The 21752-nt window shown below is 33.3% G+C and overlaps 5 protein-coding genes and 1 long non-coding RNA gene across 25 annotated transcripts; 2 read left to right on the forward strand and 4 right to left on the reverse strand.

Moving 5' to 3' along the window:
• Positions 1-46: 46 nt before the first annotated feature.
• On the reverse strand, positions 47-4534 carry LOC111289768 (uncharacterized). The gene is made up of 11 exons (XM_022881078.2): positions 4257-4534; positions 3485-3632; positions 3009-3080; positions 2213-2284; positions 1642-1713; positions 1389-1532; positions 1201-1281; positions 1001-1072; positions 822-893; positions 524-595; positions 47-426 (listed from the first exon to the last, which is right to left on the reverse strand). Exons 1-11 carry the CDS (start codon positions 4501-4503, stop codon positions 336-338), a joined length of 1143 nt encoding a protein of 380 aa, XP_022736813.2. The 5' UTR covers positions 4504-4534; the 3' UTR covers positions 47-335.
• A 756-nt stretch (positions 4535-5290) lies between these two features.
• On the forward strand, positions 5291-5781 carry LOC111289528 (uncharacterized). Its single transcript, XM_022880644.2, has one exon. The coding sequence runs from the start codon at positions 5354-5356 to the stop codon at positions 5636-5638; it is 285 nt and encodes a 94-aa protein (XP_022736379.1). The 5' UTR covers positions 5291-5353; the 3' UTR covers positions 5639-5781.
• Positions 5782-6904: 1123 nt separating this feature from the next.
• Positions 6905-7265, forward strand: LOC149516212 (uncharacterized). The gene is made up of 2 exons (XR_016346554.1): positions 6905-7032; positions 7116-7265. It is a non-coding gene; the product is annotated as an uncharacterized LOC149516212 (long non-coding RNA).
• A 637-nt stretch (positions 7266-7902) lies between these two features.
• Positions 7903-11658, reverse strand: LOC111289527 (SNAP25 homologous protein SNAP33-like). Of its 2 annotated transcripts, none has more exons than XM_022880643.2 (6): positions 11424-11658; positions 10081-10640; positions 8954-9047; positions 8639-8769; positions 8408-8505; positions 7903-8170 (listed from the first exon to the last, which is right to left on the reverse strand). In XM_022880643.2, exons 2-6 carry the CDS (start codon positions 10570-10572, stop codon positions 8071-8073), a joined length of 915 nt encoding a protein of 304 aa, XP_022736378.1. In that variant the 5' UTR covers positions 10573-10640; positions 11424-11658; the 3' UTR covers positions 7903-8070. The 2 variants fall into 2 exon arrangements, with proteins under 2 accessions (XP_022736378.1, XP_089624524.1); XM_089768398.1 differs by having other exon boundaries at positions 10750-11630.
• Positions 11659-13652: 1994 nt separating this feature from the next.
• LOC111290521 (uncharacterized) lies at positions 13653-19356 on the reverse strand. 19 transcript variants are annotated; one of them, XM_089768413.1, is made up of 11 exons: positions 18443-18583; positions 18082-18213; positions 17583-17642; positions 16781-16883; positions 15405-16002; positions 14971-15106; positions 14643-14810; positions 14475-14543; positions 14322-14388; positions 14088-14186; positions 13653-14000 (listed from the first exon to the last, which is right to left on the reverse strand). In XM_089768413.1, the coding sequence occupies exons 2-8, from the start codon at positions 18160-18162 to the stop codon at positions 14487-14489; spliced, it is 1203 nt and encodes a 400-aa protein (XP_089624539.1). In that variant the 5' UTR covers positions 18163-18213; positions 18443-18583; the 3' UTR covers positions 13653-14000; positions 14088-14186; positions 14322-14388; positions 14475-14486. The 19 variants fall into 19 exon arrangements, with proteins under 19 accessions (XP_089624539.1, XP_089624542.1, XP_089624538.1 ...); XM_089768416.1 differs by lacking the exons at positions 14322-14388; positions 18443-18583 and adding an exon at positions 19222-19356 and having other exon boundaries at positions 14429-14543; XM_089768412.1 differs by lacking the exon at positions 14322-14388 and having other exon boundaries at positions 13653-14017; positions 18557-18710.
• On the reverse strand, positions 19149-21683 carry LOC111289726 (uncharacterized). The gene is made up of 3 exons (XM_022880995.2): positions 21300-21683; positions 20220-20690; positions 19149-19869 (listed from the first exon to the last, which is right to left on the reverse strand). Exons 1-3 carry the CDS (start codon positions 21576-21578, stop codon positions 19342-19344), a joined length of 1278 nt encoding a protein of 425 aa, XP_022736730.1. The 5' UTR covers positions 21579-21683; the 3' UTR covers positions 19149-19341.
• Positions 21684-21752: the final 69 nt, after the last annotated feature.

Genomic DNA, 21752 nt, shown 5'->3' on the forward strand with positions numbered 1-21752 from the left:
AATAGAGCATCATACATAAATTGAAGGCCAATAAGACAGCTTCCTCTCCTTTTCAAAATCAAATTTCATTAATACAAATGTGACATTTGATCATTGTCCATCTTCAATTCCAGCTTTCAGCTGTTTACATAAAACACCACATATTGATACAATATCGTTGCAGATAATTCTAAAGGACATGCTTGTCATACCAACAGTACAAACACCACTGACTTTGAATAACTAGCATAACTATTTCCTCTAGCATAGTAAAAGAATACAGTATTAAATACGAGCCCCATACTTTCTTGGAACCCATGGCCATGAGATTTCTAGTAGTCTTTTGGACAGTTTGATTAAACCAAGAAATCTGTGTCTGAGAGTTCAAGAACCTTGTGTGCACCAATGGGGTTTACACCTGGCCGGAAACCATTCCCTTCGATATACCTGCAATTGGTACAAGGAAAAAAAGTTACTATTTATTTCTTTTTCAGTTTCCGAAGTGGCTATTTTCCTTGCAAATTAAGTGATGAAGGTAACTCACAGTTCTTTTAAGAAAGGATGCTTATAGAATGCATCTGGAATCCTGCCTGAGAATTGGTTATGATCCAAATACCTGTTATTGTTGAAGTTCACAAGCAAAAGTTAAACATCAAACACAGTATACGTTCATGCAATCTGTTATTCATGCAATAAACACCCTCCCTCTCCCCTATTTTTTTTCCTTAAAAATTAGCCAAGTAAAAGAAAAGCATTTCCGTTAAAAAGTGAAAGAGACTCAGCAAGAAAATTAGTCTAAAATTCCAAATCAAACTAGACACAATTGTTTCAGGAAATCTCACAGATATGTCAATTTAGGAATATGGCCAAGTGCTGATGGTATTACTCCAGACATCTTGTTGTATGAAAGGTACCTGTAACCGATAAAAAAAAAAGTTTTAAGTGATTCCAATGCGAAGAAGAATCCCATAATACAAATTGCTTAGACTATTACTTAAATAAATATATTAGTGGCACTTACAATATCTCCAAATTTGTCAAATTAGCCAGCTGAGCAGGAACTCCTCCAGTCAAATAATTGTTATTTAAATACCTGCATCAAATGCAAACCTTAAGAAAAATGCACACTGGATCTTATAGCAAAACAAAATCATGCAAAAACTTGCACAAAAATAATTGACAAGAGTTTCATAACACACTAATAAATACAATATAACATACAAATTACGTAGAACTGGAAAGCCTCCTTCAATACGAATAAGCTCCCTAATAGTACCCACCAAATGGTTATTACCAACATCCCTGGAGAAACAAACATGATCATTTAGCATAGTTATGAAAATTATGCCAATAAAGGATAACTGCAAAATGTTACAGAAAGTTACAGCAAAGAGTAGATAGAATATTACAAGTGCCGAAGGTTTTGTAAAGTGCCCAATTCCGGTGGAATTCGCCCAGTGAAACGGTTTTCTTGAAGGTAGAGATAGCGAAGCTCTGGTAGATTGGCAAGCTCCCTCGGAATCTCACCCTTAAAATTATTAAAGCTCAGAGACCTGAAGAAATTTCAATTAGATATTTCCAAACTCATTCCAGCATGCATGTACATACAAACACATTGAACGCTAAAAGAGAGAGATTTCAACAAATATAAAAAATACTCACAGATGGGTTAGTCTTTTCAGCTCACCAATCTCTGGAGGAAGGACATCTTGGAGTTTATTCCACCTCAAATTTCTGTACAATTGGGGGAAGTTAGTCATTAAAATTTGAAAGAACTTTATTTCAAATTAAAGATAACAAATTTTGAAGCAACTAAAATGTTTTTGCCTACAATTTTATAGCCATTCTTTCATTAAAAAAGAATGGCAATTCTAAGTATTGGTCTAGTGGTTATCCAATAATGAAGCTTGGATCTACTGACGAGTGTAACATAGCAAGTAAAGGTGACATGGTTCTTATATTTTATATAACATACTGTAGCCTAACTGATGCATATGGTATATTTCAGAGCAATTACTTAAATAATAACAAAGACCTGGAAATGATAATTGCTTCACTTACAGCAAAATACAGTATAAAATAGTTTTGAAGGAAAACAAGAGTGCAGATACTCTTAAGTGAAACTCAAAGGGAATTACAAGAAATAAGTCAATTCATGCTGATATCTAGAGAAAGAGAGAGTTATTATTAAGTCTCCCACACCAATAACAGTTTACAGAAGAAGAAAACATACAACGTTCTCAGTCGTCTCAGCCGTCCAATTTGGGGAGGAATTGGGCCAGTCAGCTTGTTGTTATGGAGATCCCTACCCAAATTAGCAAAGTCAAGAAGGAAAAAGTTTACACTTAGAACTCTTAAATTAATTTTAGAGGCTAAAACATCTACATGGTAGCCCCTATGCTTATTTTGTATATATAATTACTTTTATGTTAGTGAGAACCAAGACTAACCACATTCCAAGATGCTACATGATACATTATTTCATCACTATTCAGGGGATTGTAATTATGTAAACAATTAATAGCACTGAATGTAAATGGTGATGTACAAATTATTCACATTAACTGTATACAAGACACGCAAATCCACATTAGGTGTAGTAAGGCAATTGATGCAGGTGCAAAGATATTGGAGCAACATAAAAAAGGTGAAGAGAAGAACCCATTCTTGCATCATGCTATTGAGTTATGAGCCCAATATTTTTTTTCTCTCTTTTTCTCTGCCCTTATTAGAAGGAAGAAAAAAAGTGCACAGGTTGCTTATTCATTTATATGTTCTTACTGTTTTAAAATGCCAATTTCATTTGCATGGTCAATGGATCAAGAGCGATATTGTAACTCCTAAAAGACTCCTAAAAGACTCCAAAAGAACTTATGAGCTCAAAATTAGATCTTGTAACTTGAAGCCAGTTTACAGAGGATTTGATTTTCACTTTGAAGCACAGTCAGAAAACGAATAACAAGGAACAGGTTTTGTTGATCTTCGGAGTGAAAACATTTTAGCTTATAGGCAAGAAAGAGTGAACTTACAGCCTTCTTAAATCCAACAAATTAGTTACAGCAATAGGAAAAGGACCAACAATTGATACTGCATATACTTCCCTGCAAAAGCAAATGTTCATAATCATGAGCCAAGGTCAAAATCGATAGAAACAAATAGAATTATGTTCAATAGTGGATCAAGGCAGAAAAGCATTCACTTGAGTATCTTTCCCCCAACATAAGTTATTGATACAAGTTGGTAAAACATAGAATGAGACAGGGAAAGGCATTTGAATTCAATTATGACAGAAAAGTATTCACTTGAGTATCTTTTCCCAAACCCTAACATAAGATGTAGATACAAGTTGGAATAAAACATAGAATGAGAGAGCAAAACGCATTTTATGTTCATTAGGTTGCATTAATGAAGCAAAGGCATAGCCTTTCACTAATAAGAATATTAAGCTTTTTATTGAGGCATAAATTAAAATTTTTAAAGGATGCATAGCACCTATGATGCTTACAATTCAGTAACAACTCTATAGTCTCCTTGAGTAGAACAAGTTACACCAGACCAAGGTGGTAAATCACCATCTCCGCAGGGATCATCCCCAATCCACGAATATACCACTCTCCATCCAAGTGATGCTTTTATCTCATTTAAGGCTTTGACTGCCAAAAAAAAAACCAACTATTAAGCCATTGCATTGCACACATTTACATTCTATTTTTTCTTTTTGGTACAAAGGATGCCAAAAGGGAAGGGGAATTTGCAAATGCAGGGATAACAAATTCTCACAACATCAACAGTAATAATAAAGATTAAAGATCAGACATCCCTAAAAGCCAACTTAAAAGCTCTTATCTTTTAATTTTGCAAACTGATAAAACAGATTCTTAGATTTTAGCCAAAAATAAAGGGTCAAAACCATTAAACAAAGATCAATTTATGTAAATATATCAACTAAGTTGCTCTACAAAAATTCGAGCTAAACGGGTATGGACAAATAACCAAAGCAAAAATCATCTCTGCAAAGATCCAAAAGTAACTATAGAAACAACAAGATCACAACATTAATTCATAAAAATGAACACAATTACTAAAAGAACCAACTTACTTGGCACCAAAAACATGGGTTTTTTTTAGTTCAATGAAACGAACAAGTATGACAATCTGGGTATAGTAAAAAAACATTTCTTTTTCTTAACTATTTCTTGCTACATTTTCTCGGTAACCAAACAGAGCCCAAAAAAAGAAAATGAAGATCCAGTGGAAAGAGCAAAAGGAAAACTTACCATCTCTCTTGAGAGTTTTGGAATGAGCAACGGAGAGTGAGAAAGCGAAAATGCAAATCAAAGTTAGTGGCCAAAGGGAAGCCATTTTTGGGGTAGAGAGATCTAAGCCCAAAGAGACTGAAAATAAACGCCTTTTTCTATAATTTACATAACGGAGATCCGACACCATCTTTTCTTTTATATAAAAATATTTTTCTAAGATTCGCACAGTAACTTTTACTACTTTATTGCTGGCCTTTGCCGACATAGATGAAGGGAGGGAAAAACTTAGAAGGAAAATGGTAAATAGGAATAATATTTTCGGCCAGTTAAAAAAAAAAATACTAGTAGAATATAAAAAGAGAAATTATATTTACTTATTTATTATTTTTTAAATCTTTTAAAAAGTAAAGAAATTCAATATAATGATTTAATTATGAAAAATTATATCATACAAAATTTAAATTTATTGACATATGTTTATATATTTATAAAATATTAAAAATTTAATTAATTAATAAATGTAATTACATCTTGTTAAGTTTAATAACAAATTTTAAAATATTATTTATTATAATTTATTAAATTTAATAAACGAATTTTAATTAAATTTATATTAAATATTTTGTTTGTTTATTTTTATAAATATAAAAAAGAATATAAATTAATTTTATTATATTTATGATTTATTTATTTATTTTTAAAATTTTAAAATATTATTTATGATTATTTATTAAATTTAATAGATGAATTAATTTATTTATGAATTATTTTTAAATATTTATTTATTTATTTTTATATAAAAAATTTTAATTATTTTTTTATATTACTTAAAATCTCACTTTTTATCGTCCAAATTTAAATTTCAAATCCAAATTCAAATAAGTGGATTTATATTTACTCCTATTTAGGAGAATATCAGATTGGATTATTGGTTAATTTCATTTAATTTTTTTTCTTATCATGAAAAGCTAAAACGACGCGTTTTGCTCGACGGCTCCGTGGTCTTAGTCAGCAAGGCAAAGCTACTACGCGAAGAATCTCTCCTCCCACAAGACTCTAGAAAATCACTATAAATATCTAAAAAAAAAAGAAAAAAAGAAAAAGGCAAATCACAAATGGCGGCGTCGGGGGTAGCAGCGCCGACGAGAGCCGAGGTTCTCCAGCTTTACCGTTCACTGCTCCGAGTGGCGCGTCAGTTCTGCGACTACAACGTAAGAGAGTACACAAAACGACGAACCATCGACGCGTTTCGAGACAAGAAGAACTTAACCGACCCTTCCCAGCTGTTCGCCGCTTTCTCCGACGGTAAAGCTCAGCTAGAAGTCGCTAAAAGACAAGCCATCGTGTATTCCCTCTATGCTCCAAAGGTGAAAAGCATCATGGATATTAAACCCTCTTAATAAAATATATCGTTACTTTTTGCTCGAATAAACTTTGACTCATTGAGGTGAAGATTAAGTTTTTGTAGTGTATGAAGTTGAATTTTGTTATTTAATTCACAGTTTGGATTAATGGCATGTGGAATTTTGTTTGTTTTATGTGACATATGGGATTTTGGTTTTTTAGTCTTATTGAACTATATGGTTCTTTTAGCTAGTAAGTTAATGCCTTTTTGCCCTTTTTAGCTGTAAGATAATCTGGGTTTTTGGTGTTGGAGGTGTAACTTGAATAGATATGCAGATTTGGAAGCTTCATCATAGCTAGATTGTTAGTTCATGTTGCTCTTTTATGTGGGAAAGCGGAATTTTGATTTGATTATTGATTTGTTATTCTCATTATTTTAGTTAATCACTTTATCCTTGTAAATATCAAGCATGTCGAAGCCATGTTTTCAGATGTTAGTCATGTAACAAAATGTTTATTACACATTCAAGTTGTGGCCTTTTGAGAACTTAGGCAAAAGAATGATATTAGAGATTTAAATTATTATCTGTTGAGTTGAAAGTTGAATTAGATTACTTTTGCAGGCATTGAGTTACTGGCAATTGGCTTGTTATGGGAAGGAAATGTCTTTGATGATATCCTTCGCTCTTTGCCTTGTTTCCCTTCCTTTAGGTAAAACCTGAAGTAGTTTTTAGGATATCTGGATATGGATTCTGAGATTGGAATCTTTTAACAACCCCTAGCATGTAGGGTGTGCTAGTTAAAGAAGTCAGTAGAAGTTAGATAATTATTAGATAAAGGTTTTGAGAAGCATGTCCGATGGTATTTCCTAGCTTAACCAATGGCCTTTTTATCATGCTTTTGACAAAGGTTGAAGGTATTTTGGAGTAACAATTCCTAGCCATATATTACTTTGGCAACAAAACTTCAATTGCTGAAGTGGAACTTGTATTGAGATTAATGAAGTTTTATGGCTGGAAAAGAGATTAGGGTGAGTTTGAAATCATTTATTGGTATGATCCATCTTGGTAAATCTTTTTCATGTTCCATGTTTAGGCAGATTTAGGCACCCTAAAGACGATGTTAGATGCCTAGATCCATAAACCCCATAGAGTTTTCCGACTATTAGTGTAAATATGCTCATCGCTGTGTTTACTTTTCAGAGATGGAACCCATGGAAACATTTATGCTTGCAAATGGCTTCTTTGTCTTAGTAATCATTATGTTTCTTGAGTTTAACTCTGACTTGTGGTTCTTATAGATTTATTGAAGTAAATACTACTGTCGTTGCAATGGATCAGGTATATGCAATTATGCCCCTCTTTCTGACAGTTTGCTTTTAGATGAGGATTATAAATTTTAGGATACAAGAACCCTCTGGTCACTGCCTGCATTGTAAATCTCAGGGAAGGTTGGCCTACTCTTTTAGGTTGTGTAATTTGCGTTTGCCTTTTAGAGACATATTTAACATCACGACTTTTGCTGTATTGCCAGAAAACGGGACACGCCATTATTCTGTTTAGAGATTTGGCTTTCACTAGTCACTAGATTTATCTTGGCTTACAGTGAAATTTTCTGTTTCATTGCTTTAACCCTATGAATTTTTGGGGTTTGTTAGTTTGTAATCTTGGATTTTGCCCATCATCTTTGTCTAATGGTTTTCATTGTTGATGTTAATATCCTTAATACCCCCCATCTCTTCCAACACGAAGAGGAGAAGATAGGATGGAATTTTTTTGGTTGATTTACACTAGTTGTTTGAAGAGCATACATGATCTCCTTGGTCCAAAATTCGTTCCAAAATTCAGTCACGCCGTCAATCCTATTCTTTCATTTTTTTGATGTAAAAAAATCTTAGATAGCTAGTACTTGCATATACCAAGCAGTGTAACAGTTTATCTGTTAACCATAGCTTCAAAGTGATGATCCCATGGGCTTGAGTTGGTGAAAATTATCTTATAATCTTGATATAACATTATTTTAAATCACAAATTATTACTGCCATGAAACTTCGATTCACTAAATTAACCTTTGGTTGATACTATTAGTTTTGAATCTTTACATCAAGACCTGTAATTAAGGTGATACCAAGTGAAAATTTTCATATGCATTTCACCTATTATATATTTTTTATTATAATCTTACAATTATTCAATCACAATAAAGAATTATGTAAAAATCTATCAATTATAAGTATAAATTTCATACAAAATTTTGATAAATTTTACATAATTTTGAATTGTGATTAGATGATTGTAGGGTAATGATTATACATGAAATGTAGTCAAAAATAAGTTGTATAAGAGTTCAAATGTATATTAATAGATGAGAAAAAAAGAAAAGAAGCAGGAGACCGTCTCAATCCAATTTGCATGTGCATGGGGATCATTATGATAGAGAATGAAACAACAGAAGGGTTGGACAGGATGGCAGCATATGCAAGCAAGTCTTACTTCCCAAGTAATCGACGAGCACGTTGATTTGCACCTCCCACACGGATATTTAGTTCATCCACATCATCTTCGAGACCATTCAGACACTTACTTTGCCTGCAATAAGTGTTTAAGCGTAGTTGTTAGTGTCAAATGTACTTATGTAACCAAAAATGCAGGCAAAATGCAGCAGAGCTTATGACCATAATAGAAAATCGACAAGTGACTTACTTCCTTTTAATTAATCTAAAATTGGAAGATTGAAAGTCAAATGAAGTTAAAAATATAATTGAGTTGAACCCAAAAATGAAAAAGAAACAGGCTACCATTTAAGAAAATTAACAAGAAACTAACCTCTCAATTTCAGATCCCATATCAACGGCCATATCCTTCAGCTCTCCCAGTAGATTGCTTAAATCGGAGAGGGCATCATCCTGCTTTGCCTTTTCAACCTGCTTAGACAAACCCAAAAAAAAAAAAAAGAAGCTTAGTGGGTTGTTCCATGTCTGCATCTCATGCACTAATCTTTTAAATCATTTTTCTTAAAAAAAAAAGGGGGGGGGGGGGGGTGGGCACAACACACACCTCAACTTTTTGAAATGCATTTGTGGGTTCAGGGGGTGGTGTTCGAGATTTTGATTGTCCCCTAGGAACAGGATTCAATCCCAGTTTCTCCCTCTGTTCCAACTGGCCAACCCTTCTCTTAGGTGAATCATCTGTAGACCAAGTAAATTACAGTATTATACATACAGTTCCTAAAAATAAAACAAATAAACATGGATGTAGAAACAATTCCAAAGTCACCACCAACCTTTAATTACAGGAAATCATACAAATTTTTCTCAAATAAAGGGAAAAAACGAACAGATAATTCATGCAGGGTATGGAAAGAAAAATGACCTCTTGTTATAACAGGGCCAACTATTGGACGAGTCTTCTTTGGCTTCCAAGTTTTAGAGAACATGCCTCCAAGACTTCCCAAAAGCTTCTCACCCTGTAATCAGAAAGATACTATCATTAAGAGTGTCCCTTTTATTCCATAAGATTGATCAAGACGAGGAAAACTGAAAGATTTATTAATATTTTGAAGGTCAAGAAGAGAACAAATCGACAGTTAAACAGTCAATCAATCAAGTCATATGTATCACTTATTCACTTTCAATCAATAATAATATATACTTCCAGCACTTAGGCTCTAAATTTATGCAGTCAGAAAGTCTAACATTTAACAATCAAGTGAAAGGATTTTGTGAATTTAAAGAAAAACAACATTTCACACGAAGGAAGAAATGAAAGATGAGGGATAAGAGATAAGAAAGGTGAACATGCATAGAAGAGCAAATTTTCATGGAACACCAAAGTTATAAATTCTGAAATTCAACTACTTTTAAAAACTGGCAATTCCACCAAGATACAATTACTTTATTTCTAGTTAAACTATATTGCTACCTATTATAAAGACTAGTTTCCTTCCTGCATTTTATCAAACATTTCCCTCTATAAACTGTCTGAAGAGGCAGAAATCATGAGTTACATAGCAGATGGAGGTGGTTGAGATGATCCATGCAGTGTCAAGGCAGATGGTCTAATGGGGTAGATCAGAGATATTGCCTGTGGCAGAGCAAGACAGCAGCTTTTACAAAGCTGAGCAGGTTAGGTGAGTGATCTTATATGCCTCAAGTAGGTTTCTTATAAAGTAGTCTACTGAATGAGGAACGGACTACAGAGGATTTCAGGTTCTAAAGTTTCATAACATGAACATTTCATATTGTGATGTCTGGGGGAATACTATCCGATCAATCCTATAAAAGTGTTAACTCAAACCTCATTATCTCATTAAGAATTTAATTTTAGGTGACTCTATGATCATTGTGCTAGCAACATGAACAAAACCCAAATATCATCATATTTATGAAATTATAAACTGTAAGAAAGAAGCAATCACAAAATTTTTCTTGACTTTGTATTCTATGGCTATTCTTCTATCATCTAGCATAAGGTTTTGCTTTTCAAAACAAAAGACATACCCGACTAAGGTGATGATCGATGCCAGCAGCCGCGTCGTGGGTCCTGGTAATTTGCTCACCCTGCTGATGTAAGGTGATCAAAGTCTTGGTGGCACCCTCTCTCATTTCTTCTGCAATCTTCATACAGTTATTCACAGTCTTTGTAGTCTCCTCAGCCTTGTAGACAGCATAGTTCTCCAATTCTTGCACTGATTGGTTCTCTAGTCCTCCAGAGTCACGAAAATCATTCTTATAGTTGTTTCGTGATGCTGAAGTTTGCCAATATGAAGAAGAAGAAGATTTCACTTTCTCTTCTTCATCATCAAAAGGATTGGTCCCAAAATTAGGAGGATTCAATGTAGGTTCAGAAGAAGTCCTTCTGGAAGGTTTAAGGGTTTGCTTATTGTCCAACTTGTCACCAGAATCAAACGGGTTGGAGCGAGGTGCAACACGCCCAGGATCAACAGAATTATGCTTGGCAGTCTTAAATGGAGATTTCTTTAAACCTAACATTCTTTTAATGAGTAAAAATATGCTGCTTGATCAGGCAGTTGACAGGAAGAAGTCAAATATTGTTTAATCTGCAAATCAAATCAACATTCACATATTAAATCACGGCAGCAAAGAAAAATTAGAGACATAAGGCAGAAAACCAAACGAATTCGGTAAGTAGATAATATATGCATTAACCTGTAGCCCCAAAGGTGAAATTATCAGGAAGATAATGAAATCCAATTACAAAAAATTCTTGCCTTCAAACTCTTCCGTTTGAAATTGTTATGGAGGGAAAAGTTTACCATGTAATACTTGAGAAAACGGACTAAAAAGGGATTCAAAAGGCCAAAAGCAACAAAAAAAAGTAGATCACCACTCACATACAAAGTAACACAATCAGAAAGGACAATACCCCATAATTAGAAGAAGAATGTTAAAATGCTAAATTTATCATCAAAGAATGATTGTTGACTTGGTATTTTTCATCACTCCCTAAAAGACCCCGAGAACAAAAAGGACAAGTCATAAGATTCTCGCAGTTTTCCTGGCAGGTGATCAAACATAGAAGCAACTAAGAAACCCATGAAGCAAACATCAAAGTACAAAACTCAAAAAGAACCCCCATCAGGAATTCAAGATATCAACCTAGGATGCTCAAAAATTCATACTAAAAAAATCCATAAAAGACCAAAAATCATTCACATAATACAGGAAAAAAAGAGAAAGAAAAACTGGGTTTTGTTTGGTTAATCAGAAAGTTCGTTTTGTTTCAATAAGAAAAGCAAGAAAACTGAAACAACCCATATGCAGAAAGCAAGCAAAAACGAAAGAAAGGAAGAAAAGAAGAAAAGATAGAACCTTGTGAGTACCTGAAGAAATGGAAATACAGAGAAAATCTTGCGAAATTCAACAGAAAACGAAGTTCAAACTACAAAACCGAGAGGAAAAGAAAAGTTTTCGAATGGTATGTTAAAAAATGAGGAGTTTTAAAGAGAGAGAGAGATAGGGAGGGAGATGAATGAAACGCCAAACGCGTCTGAGACTCAAAAGATAAAGTCTTGAAAATGGAAACTGGTAAGAAAATGGCCAAACTGTAATTAGATTGTTTAAGAGATCTTGCTTCTTGCCATTTTAAATTTAAAAAAATAAAAAGAAAAAAAATTTTCCCTCTCATAAGAATAGGTTACATAATTACATTATAATATTTTTGAAAAGGACTAAAAAAATATTTTTACTTTTGAACAAATCAAACATGGAGTTGATGATCGCACCCCATTTTGACCAAAACGGCTCCCCACCACCTTAATGCGCTAATTTCCTTTGAAAAAAATTATATATATTTATTGTTGACTTATTCATTGATAGAGATAGAGCAATAGAAAATTTTGATAATTTATGTATTTATATTATATAAAATATTAATAATTTATATATTTATATAATATATTATAAAAATTATATATTATAATTTTTATTAACAAAAAATATATAATATCTTTTTTATTTTGTTAAAATTTTAAAATGTATTATTTTTATATATTTTATTTATATTATTTTTATATTATATCATAATAACATATTTTAAATAATTAAATCTATTTGTGAGTTTAGTCTTATTTGAATCAAGTTTCTTGACAAGATTTTTTAAGTTTACATTTGATTGGTTTATATTGAAATGTTATTTATTAATAAATTATTTAATTAATTTTAATTTTAAAAATATTAATATATTAATAGTATTAAATTTAAAAAAAAAATTGAATAGTTACATCAAAATGGATTTTAATGTAGGTACAATTCCTTAGATAAGCTTTTATAAAACACCTCTAATTAAGTGTTTAATTCTACAATAGAAGTTGCAAAAAATAAACTCCCAAAATCGTTTACAAATTAATTCTCTATTTTTTATTCATTTTTTAAAATGTCTCAAATCAAAAAAATTTTCATATACTAAAATTATTTTTTTATTTTTGATATTAAAAATCATGAAATATTAATTTAATTTTTTAACAATTAAGTTTTAATATTATTTTTTCTAAGTTAAGGTACATTTAGAATGTTTTAAATTTTAAATTTTAAATTTTAAATTTTCAGAGTATTTAGCATTTGTTGCTTGAAATATGATTTTTTTATTTTGAAAAGAAAAATCAAATATAATTTTAAATCTATTATTATTTATTATAACTTTAATAAATCGGATTTTATAAATGACTTAATGGAAAACATAATACAATAAAACAAAATAATCTTATAAAAAATAGCAATTAAATAAAGGAATAAACTTTTAATTGAAAAATGTGTGATACAATCAATTTGTTTTAAGTAATGACTTTTCTCTTAAGCTTGGCATATCAAGCTTGACAATTTCTTTCTTCTAAAGAGATGAGATTGACAAATGGGGTTTCCTTTTTTCAAGATTCTAGAAAAATCAGGCTCACTATTGACCTTGGCAAGGTCATTATTCAATTTTTATTTAGAATTAAGGCTCGAGGAAAGTTGAGATTATTTACAATCTTGAGCAACAATTTTGACAAACACAAAATCAATGAAAACGTTGGATTAAGGGCATATCAGCATCCGAATATTTGATTTCGTTTTAGTGATAAAAAAAATTCTAATCTCATCATTTTATCCTCTTATAAGAGCTTTGCTCTCCTATGAAAAAAAAAAAAAATATATATATATATATATATATATTATGATATAATACACCCTTTTCACGTTCAGTAAATGACATGCCACCTCATCACCAAACAAAATTGGCGAAACTTCAAGGAAAGACAACTATGTGACAAAACAATTTAAGTTTTTCCAACTATTTTGGCACTCCATCATGAGATACTGTTGTGAAAACCAATTTGGGCTCATATACTATTCAATACCAACGACTTGCTGCCTCATATCACTCGATGCTTAATCTTACGAGCTATGAAACATGGATAAAGACATGTAATATGATATCACATGATACGTACATGGAGATATGGCCATTATTAAAAATATTTTTATATATTAAAATCATCCAATAAAATATATGATAAATATTAGATTGATTTTTAAAAAATATTAATCTTTGTAAAAAAAAAAAAAACTGACGATAAACACAATAATACAATAATATAGAGGGTGATATCCACACGAGAATTTTCTTCCTCTTTGTCATATTCGGTAAATTAGACATGTATTTTGACGTGTCGCAAGCGTCAAAGTATGAAATACGAATACAATATGGTTACACAAGCGGTTCAAAAATGTCCTTACTTCATAGCTTACAAGGTATAAATGGGGGGAGGGAGAAAACAATACCATATCCAGCATTTTTCTTGGAGCCAGATCCGGATGCAGTGTCTTCTCTTTTTGAATGTAATTGCAAAACTGAACTTTTCTTTGCTGAAATTTGTAGAAAAAATGTACAACACCAATGCAAATCGTAGCTTCATAACCAGCTGCAACAAACAACAAACTACTGCACAATAATTATACTCAACTCGAAACGTGTATACAAATGCACACTGTTATATCAGTATCTCTACCTTGGTATATTTGGCCGCCTCATACTGCCGTCCTTCCACGAACCTTGGTCAATGCAAATGGTATACATCTTTCCTAAGGTTAGCCATTGGAAGCCGTTTCTGTTCGAATCCAGCACAAACCAGTTGGTAGTAATAACTTAAAATGGGGAGATGAATGCAAGTACACCACCAAACCCCAATGACAAGTAAATTCTCATGCTGTTTAAGAAAATAAGTTGAGTGCAAGAATATTACCATTAGTTGCATTTACGTTCATGTAGGGCATTGGAAACATAAAATATAAAAACTGTTTAAGGGCAATCTAGAAAAAAAAAAGCAAAGAAAAAGATTCAGGAAAGTACCAACATCCGACTTGGTTTCCAAGTATCGGACATCAACAATCCTTACCACAGCTAGTCCTTATGATTCATGGAGATGTCTAACAACAGCAACTGAATTTTGGGGCTGTTTTTGAATCTTGACAAAAAAAGAAGGGAAACAGTACTAAACATCAGAATTCCAAGCGAAATACATCACTCAGTGAGAAAAAGGATCACTTATCATAACAGTGTTTACCTGCACCTCCAACTCAGCTATTCTTTGTAAAGATGCTTGTTCAATGCAAGCACGGCGCTTGCACTCTTCTTCAAGCAAGCCCATCATCTGGTATCTTAGCTCAGCCATTTCTTGTGCTAGATCCTCCGCTTCTTCATTTGCTTTAAACTTTTGCTCTCTCAGTTCATCCTGGTAACCATTTTCAAGATCAACTGGTTTCAATCTAGAAGTGAAATGTCAAAAGCTATAGACGACGGGAATGGAGCTGACTAAACTCAATTTCAACCTAGTTGGCACCCATAACACTACAAAAGGTAACTATAATTTCTCTTAATGATATAATTTGTACCTTAAGTTGCTTCACCAGGAGATCATAATCATTTATCTGATGTGACATGCTTTCAGCCTGTTCCTTCGAATTGGAATCAGATTCCAGCACTAATGCCACTTCTGGAAGAAGCACACCGAAGAGTTCCTTGCAGCCACTTCAACAGTATTTAAAAAATGTTACAAAGAATTAAGAAGGAAATTCATCAAAAACTATAAGATCCTTGATAGGTAACAAAAATGATTTAGGATAATTGAATCAGACAGTTTTAGAAAACAAATCTTTTAGCAGGCATATGCTGAATAGGCTACAAAGAGGCATGTACATGTTAAAGTGATGAATAAAAACTTCTTTTGTTTCCCAAAGTATCACACGGTCAAAAAATGTATTTGATCACACAGGATAACCGTGCAACCTAATTGGAAAAATATAACAAATTTTAGGTTGCAGCTAACCTTATATCTTTTAATAATGTAATCATGCTTTCTGGTTCACCAAAGACAGAATGCATATTGAGCTGTGATCTGTCCTTGCTTTTCAGCCATTCCTTGATCTTTTGACAGAATATCTTGGCATTTTTTTCAGATGTAATAAGCTTTCCTCTTAGCTCTTTGTTTTCGTTATCTAGTGCTTCAATAATTTCCTGTGCATTCTGAAGCTGAACCTCAAGTTCCTCAATTAAAACATTCATCTTGAATTTTTCTTGAACATGTTCTTCCTCAGTTTTCTTAGCTTCAAGGCATGTCTGCTCCAGGGCCATTATATCAAGCTTCATGCTCTCTATTTCACACTGGGATTCCAGTGCCATAGATGAAACTGACTCCTCCAATTTCTCTATGCACAAAGCTGACTGTTGCAGCTCTTCTTCTTTGTCCTCTATTTCCTGCATTAGTAACAAGCAATCAGACTTCGACCAGTTCAACTCTCCTATCAGCCTGTCCACTTTCTTCTGTAAACTTTCCATGTCAGCTAATTTGATCTCAAAGTTGTGCACATGATCAGTTAGACACTTGACCTCGTCATTCCTAGCACTTAGTTGATTCTGCAAGTAATCTGAAGAATACCTTCATAAGGTTAAGCCTGAAGGAACAATAACTTATACTCAAGTCAGGCATGCAAGGCAGTGTACAGACAATCATCCAACCAGTGCTACAAAGGATACAGACTAAGCGTTCAATACATGGTCCAAAGATTAGAGAGGAACCAATTTTCATACCACATACTATGATGCCATAAGTATCATAAAGGTGAACTATTGAGGAACAAAGGAGATCACATTCACAGAAAGATAAAGAAAGAAAAACATATGCAAATATCTATTCAGAGAAATCATATGATATATCACAAGTGAACAATTTCCATAGACAAAAGAGCCAAAATATCACAAGATCCACAACAATTCTTTTAACTTACCCTGCCTGGACTAAAAGGCAAATGAAACCTACTACACAACACACCACTGCAGTATTTAATAACCGTGCTACTAGTAGAAGGAATGGAAACGATTTATCTCAACCAAATGTTAGGGAAATAAAAAAGTCAAAATGGTTAAAAATAAAAGCTTGGTGACAATTTGAGTTTTTATAATTTTTTTAAAATACAAATCCAATTCAACTAAGCTAAGCAAGAAAATTAAGATGACTAGAACTTGCTTGCACGTTTAAAGCACAAAGAGAAATGCATACTTTACGAGCACCATAACTGTAGCATGGGAGCTATTAGCAGATGCCAAGGAGCTACTTCCACACAAAAGGAAAGGCCATGAGATAAACAAGTAAAAGCAACACAAGTTAACACCCTCAGCAATATTTCAAGGAAAAAATATCATTACCTATTTCTTGACAGCAGTTTTTTAGCTCTCTTTCCAATTTCTGAATATGTTTTTTGTCTTGGACACGAGCTTCAGACAATGACTTCACATATAGTTCCAGTGCCTGCAGTGAACCAAGTTACAATTAGACAGTAATGAAGATCGAAAGATTTAAACCTCAATTGCTACCTTTTTTGTTTGTGTTTGAAGGTTGAAATATTCAATGGTGCAGCACATTTTTTTCCTTTTATTTTTCTCAACTACTGTAATTCAACCACCAAGTAGTCTTCAGGATCTTTGTTTATAAATCTTAGGAGATGGTCAAAGACCAAAAGGAAGGAAAAATTAACTGGCCCCAGGAGTTAATTTAACAGCATGCTTGCAAGTCAATTCAATATTTGATCATGCTACTAAACACGCTGGAAAATATAGATAGAATAATGAAAGTTTCAATTGCAAAAAATTATCATTAAAAGCTCAGTATAGATGGCAATTGCAGACGTCAGCATCCCCAGCTGTTAGTGTTACCATAATTCACCATCAGTTACTTGGTACACAATAAGGAAAACATTAGTTCTAGAAACCCCAACTAGGTGATACAGAAAAATTATTTTCCAGCGAGACTGGCAAATAGACTATAATGTACCGGGGGCAGGAAGAACACAATTGTCATAGCAAATTGAAATGCTAATGCAGGGAAGACTTTTTATGCTTCATAAATACATATCCCGGAATTTAATTCCTTTGAAAAAGAATATAAGGATAATGAAAGTTTCATATGGCATGTTCCAGATGACAGGCTTACAAGGCAGACAGAAATTACCCTGATTAGTTCAAAGCTCTGAGATTGTGATTCTGTCAACATCTCTTTTTCTTTCCATAACTGCATATAAAAAGATTGGCAGACTAACATAATTTAAGCACGAACAGACTAAAAGTCATGATTGATAACAAACTAACAACGTTATTATAAGCACAAATACAGTGAACGGCTGTATAAATATAACACCAAACAACCTTCAAAAGCTCAAATATTAATGTGTAAGTAAAGACCATTTGTTCTTCCATCAGATAACAGAGTAATGAAATGAAGCTTCATTATCTAACAAAATGAAAATACAGAAGAAGAGGACAGCTTGAGCTATCAAGCCACTATCCTGAGCTGTTCAACTAAAGTTGACTATTACAGAAACTATAGGAAATTCATGAAAACTTAAACAACTTGCATAAATGTTAAGACAAGAAAAAAAGGGCTATTTTCGAGAATCCTGAGACATAGAAGACAAATTTTCTTTGTTATTACAGCAAGGCAAAGAATCTACCTCTTTGCATCTTGTTTCAATCTCCAAGGGTTCATAAACATCAATACAGTTGTCTCCATCACTCCTTGAGCTACTTGACATTTGCAATGATATCAATCAAATCTTCTTATATCCCAAGTATCAAAATTTTACCTGAAGATCAGGAAAAAAAAAGAAAAGAAAAAAAAAACAACCCGTCAAGAAATAGATAAGTAAATAGGATACTTCGACAACAGAAATGTCAGAAACTCCAAAAAAAAAAAAAAAGGAAACATTGCAATTTATCATTCAAAACAAACTATAAACACCCAAAAGAATGGAAAAAAAATCATGATTTATATTTTACATATATGAAAAAAATACTAGAAACAGCAGAACCCACCTTGAATTGATGAGTTTGGTATAAAAAATCTATCAAGAAAATGAATTTGGCCAAACTTTACAAACAATGCAACTGTTTATAGGAAAACGAAAATGGGCAATGGAAAGTTTTCACCTTTCGAAAAAGCGACCGGAATCAATGTTTTTCTGATTTTTGCAAGGATTAAAAAGTGTTGGCGATTTAACCGGGAAATAATTTTAATATTTTAGAACATAAGACAATCATGTTCATGGCCACACTACTGGCCAGCTCAGCTTTTTAGGAATTAGAATTTAAATTGGAAAGTACTGCCGGTCGAGATCCATAATTGATCTACTGTTTCTTGACTTTCTCGAAACATGCCTTAAAAGAATCTGGCCCGAAAATCAGTCCAATCTTTCAGGATTGAAGGTTTCGGATTCAAAACTTAATCATAACCATAATATAGAACATCTGACTCAAAAGAAATAATTCCTCTAAGAAATTGTTATGGAAATTGTATTGTTATTTGTTATTGCAATTACAATTTTTTTTTTCATTTTTATATTTGAATGGCCAAACTAAATTTAATGTATCAAGAACTATTGATATTAGAAAATTTGTCTTAGATACCATTCTTTTGACATTTTCCTTCTGTAAATTTGCATTTAATGATGTTAGAATTTAGAAAGCTACTCATACCCACACTAAAAAAAATGTGATTAAGCATGGACCAATTGGCTCTAAGTAGGAAGGTGAATGCTTTCTCCATCTTTCATCTTATTATCAATAACTAATCATTATATCTAAGTGCAACGCACCTTGGGAGGGAAATTAGATATGTATTAAGCCACGGTGGGCAGGCCAGGCCATACACAATCACATGAATCACAATAATCAATAATCACGAGAAATTTTCCATGCATTCTCCATCTATGTCTCTATCTGGCATCTGCTTGCTTCTTTACCATGGCACCATGTTTCTGTCCAGTAAGATGATAGCTGAAGACCTTCTGACTATTGCATACCACATTACAGATGGTGCAGACTCTAACGGCAGCAGCTGCTGCTCCACCCTGCATAACTTTCCTTTTCTTCATCTCCAAATCCTCTTTGGATGCCTCAGGCTTTGCTGCCCTCTTCTCTGATTGTTGTACATTAACACCATTGCTACCATTTGCTGATGGGTTCTCTACTGATCCAATTATCAGATTTCTTGCTGCTGGTGTATCGATGGAAGGATCACAGATGCCATTCTTAGATTTTTCCAAATTCTCCAGGTTCTTCAGGTGTTTTTTTCCTGACAAGTGTTTTGCATAGACATCGTTGCTGGTACAGTTGATTTTGCAGACTTCACACCATGTGGATTGATAGATCTTAGTTGTCTTCTTGCCTTTCTTCCAAAAGTGATCATTGGCTCGGAGGGCTGCAAGATAAGGTCCAATCCCATCAACAGCTATTAATCCAGCCTGCATGATCCCACATATAAGTGTCATACTACTTGAACCTTATGAAAATGGAAAGCAGAAACCAAACTTACAAGTTACAAAGATAACAAATGAATTACTAATAAAATAGGTTCCAGATTGGCAAAAGTTATTAGAAAGAATAAATAACTGTACTAATACGGAACTAAACCAAGCTGAAACTTCTTGCATTTTCTAGAAAAAGAAAAGCAAACTCATGAAGAAAATCAGTACTAGCAGGCATTAGTGGGCTAGTGTCAAATAATGTTTACAAGCAAGTTAATAATAATATAAAAATAAACACTTGGAATTTAACTCTATTCAGAAATATCCTAGTTTACTAATTAATGTACCTGGGCAGCATGTCTTCTCCCAGAAAGATGTTTAGTGAACGCGTCATGGCTATTACAAGCAACATTGCATATGGTGCACATTCGAACAGAATCAACAGCTGCCCCGGCACTCAAAAGCTTTTGCTTCTTTCTCTCCAACTCCTGACCATTTGCCACACCAGAAGCCCCAAATATCATCTGTCCACCAGCATTGCCCGTTTGGCCCACAATGCTTACATTATTGATTGTATTGGAAGCTTCCGGAAATATTGCAGTTGTAGGGTTAATCTTTACTTGCAAATTCTTCTGATGCTTCTTTCCCATGAGGTGCTTCTCATAAACATCTTTTGTGTTGCACAAAATGTTGCAAACCTCGCACCGCACTGGTTGAATCAGCTTGCTTTCATTTGGTGTGCTTCCTAGTACCTTATTCACCAAAGACTGATTCATCCAATCATTGTTACTAGAGGAATTCAAAGCCACTACTGACGACTGCAAAACCCAAAATATAAAAAGTATAAACAACCTAAATGACAAAAAGCCATTCATAAATTCTACTAACACAAATAAATATATAAACGATGATAGCCGGATCATTGAGTAAACACAGATATTTGTGAATATAGACACATAATAAGCACAATCATATTGTGGTGGCATTTTCAGGATAGTTAAAAGCATAAAACACAAACTTCATTAATAGAAACATTCCTTAGTCACCAACTACTATAGGACTGCTAGTCGACCCAGAAACAAAACAATACCCCTTTCATGACAAACGAAAAGTTCTTCATATTTACTTAACTATAGATATTAAGGATAACAAATGGTATGACTGATATAAAAATTTATTCCAGAATGCATCAATCCACAGCCTATTAACGGTTTTCAGTTAGGAAAAAAACTCAATGCTGGACCTCGAATAGTACAAATTTTGGAGTTTAAATTTAAACTAGTACTGGCCAATTTAGATTTCCATAAAAATCCCAATATTATACAAAAAAATTACACATGTCCAACAAAAAAAATCCAGAATTCACATTAATCAATACAGGAAAAACAAAAAATTGCATCGAAAAAAGGGACAAAAAAAAAACTTACAGTAGCATCATATCTAATGGGATCAGCCTGTCGAGTGATCCAACTCCCAGAACCCACATTTGGGTCCTCATAAAATTGAGCCTGCGCTTCAAATTCGACATGGGTTAAGGTGAACTGACCCGTATGGGCATACGGGTCGGTCCCTGGAGGGAACAATAGTGGCTGAGAGGGAAGGGTTGGTGGTTGCGGAAATGATAATAGAGAATTGGGGATAGAATTTGAGGGTTGAGGGAAGTAAGTAAATGAAGATTGTTGCAGTTGCTGTTGTGACTGGAACATTCGCGTGAATTTGAAGATAATTTTTAGCGGTAGGGTTTAGTTTTCTCTTTTTTTTTAAAGATTTTTTCGTTGCTGCTGCTGTCATGGATTTGTGCATTTTGAAATCAAAGGAGAAGAGGAAGAGCTTCATAATGGGCCTTTTGGAAGTTGAACCTAATTGGGCCAATGCTCTCA

Source organism: Durio zibethinus, chromosome 11, assembly GCF_047325235.1.
Source record: "Durio zibethinus cultivar Kanyao isolate XHJ-2024 chromosome 11, ASM4732523v1, whole genome shotgun sequence".
NCBI lineage: Eukaryota > Viridiplantae > Streptophyta > Magnoliopsida > Malvales > Malvaceae > Durio > Durio zibethinus.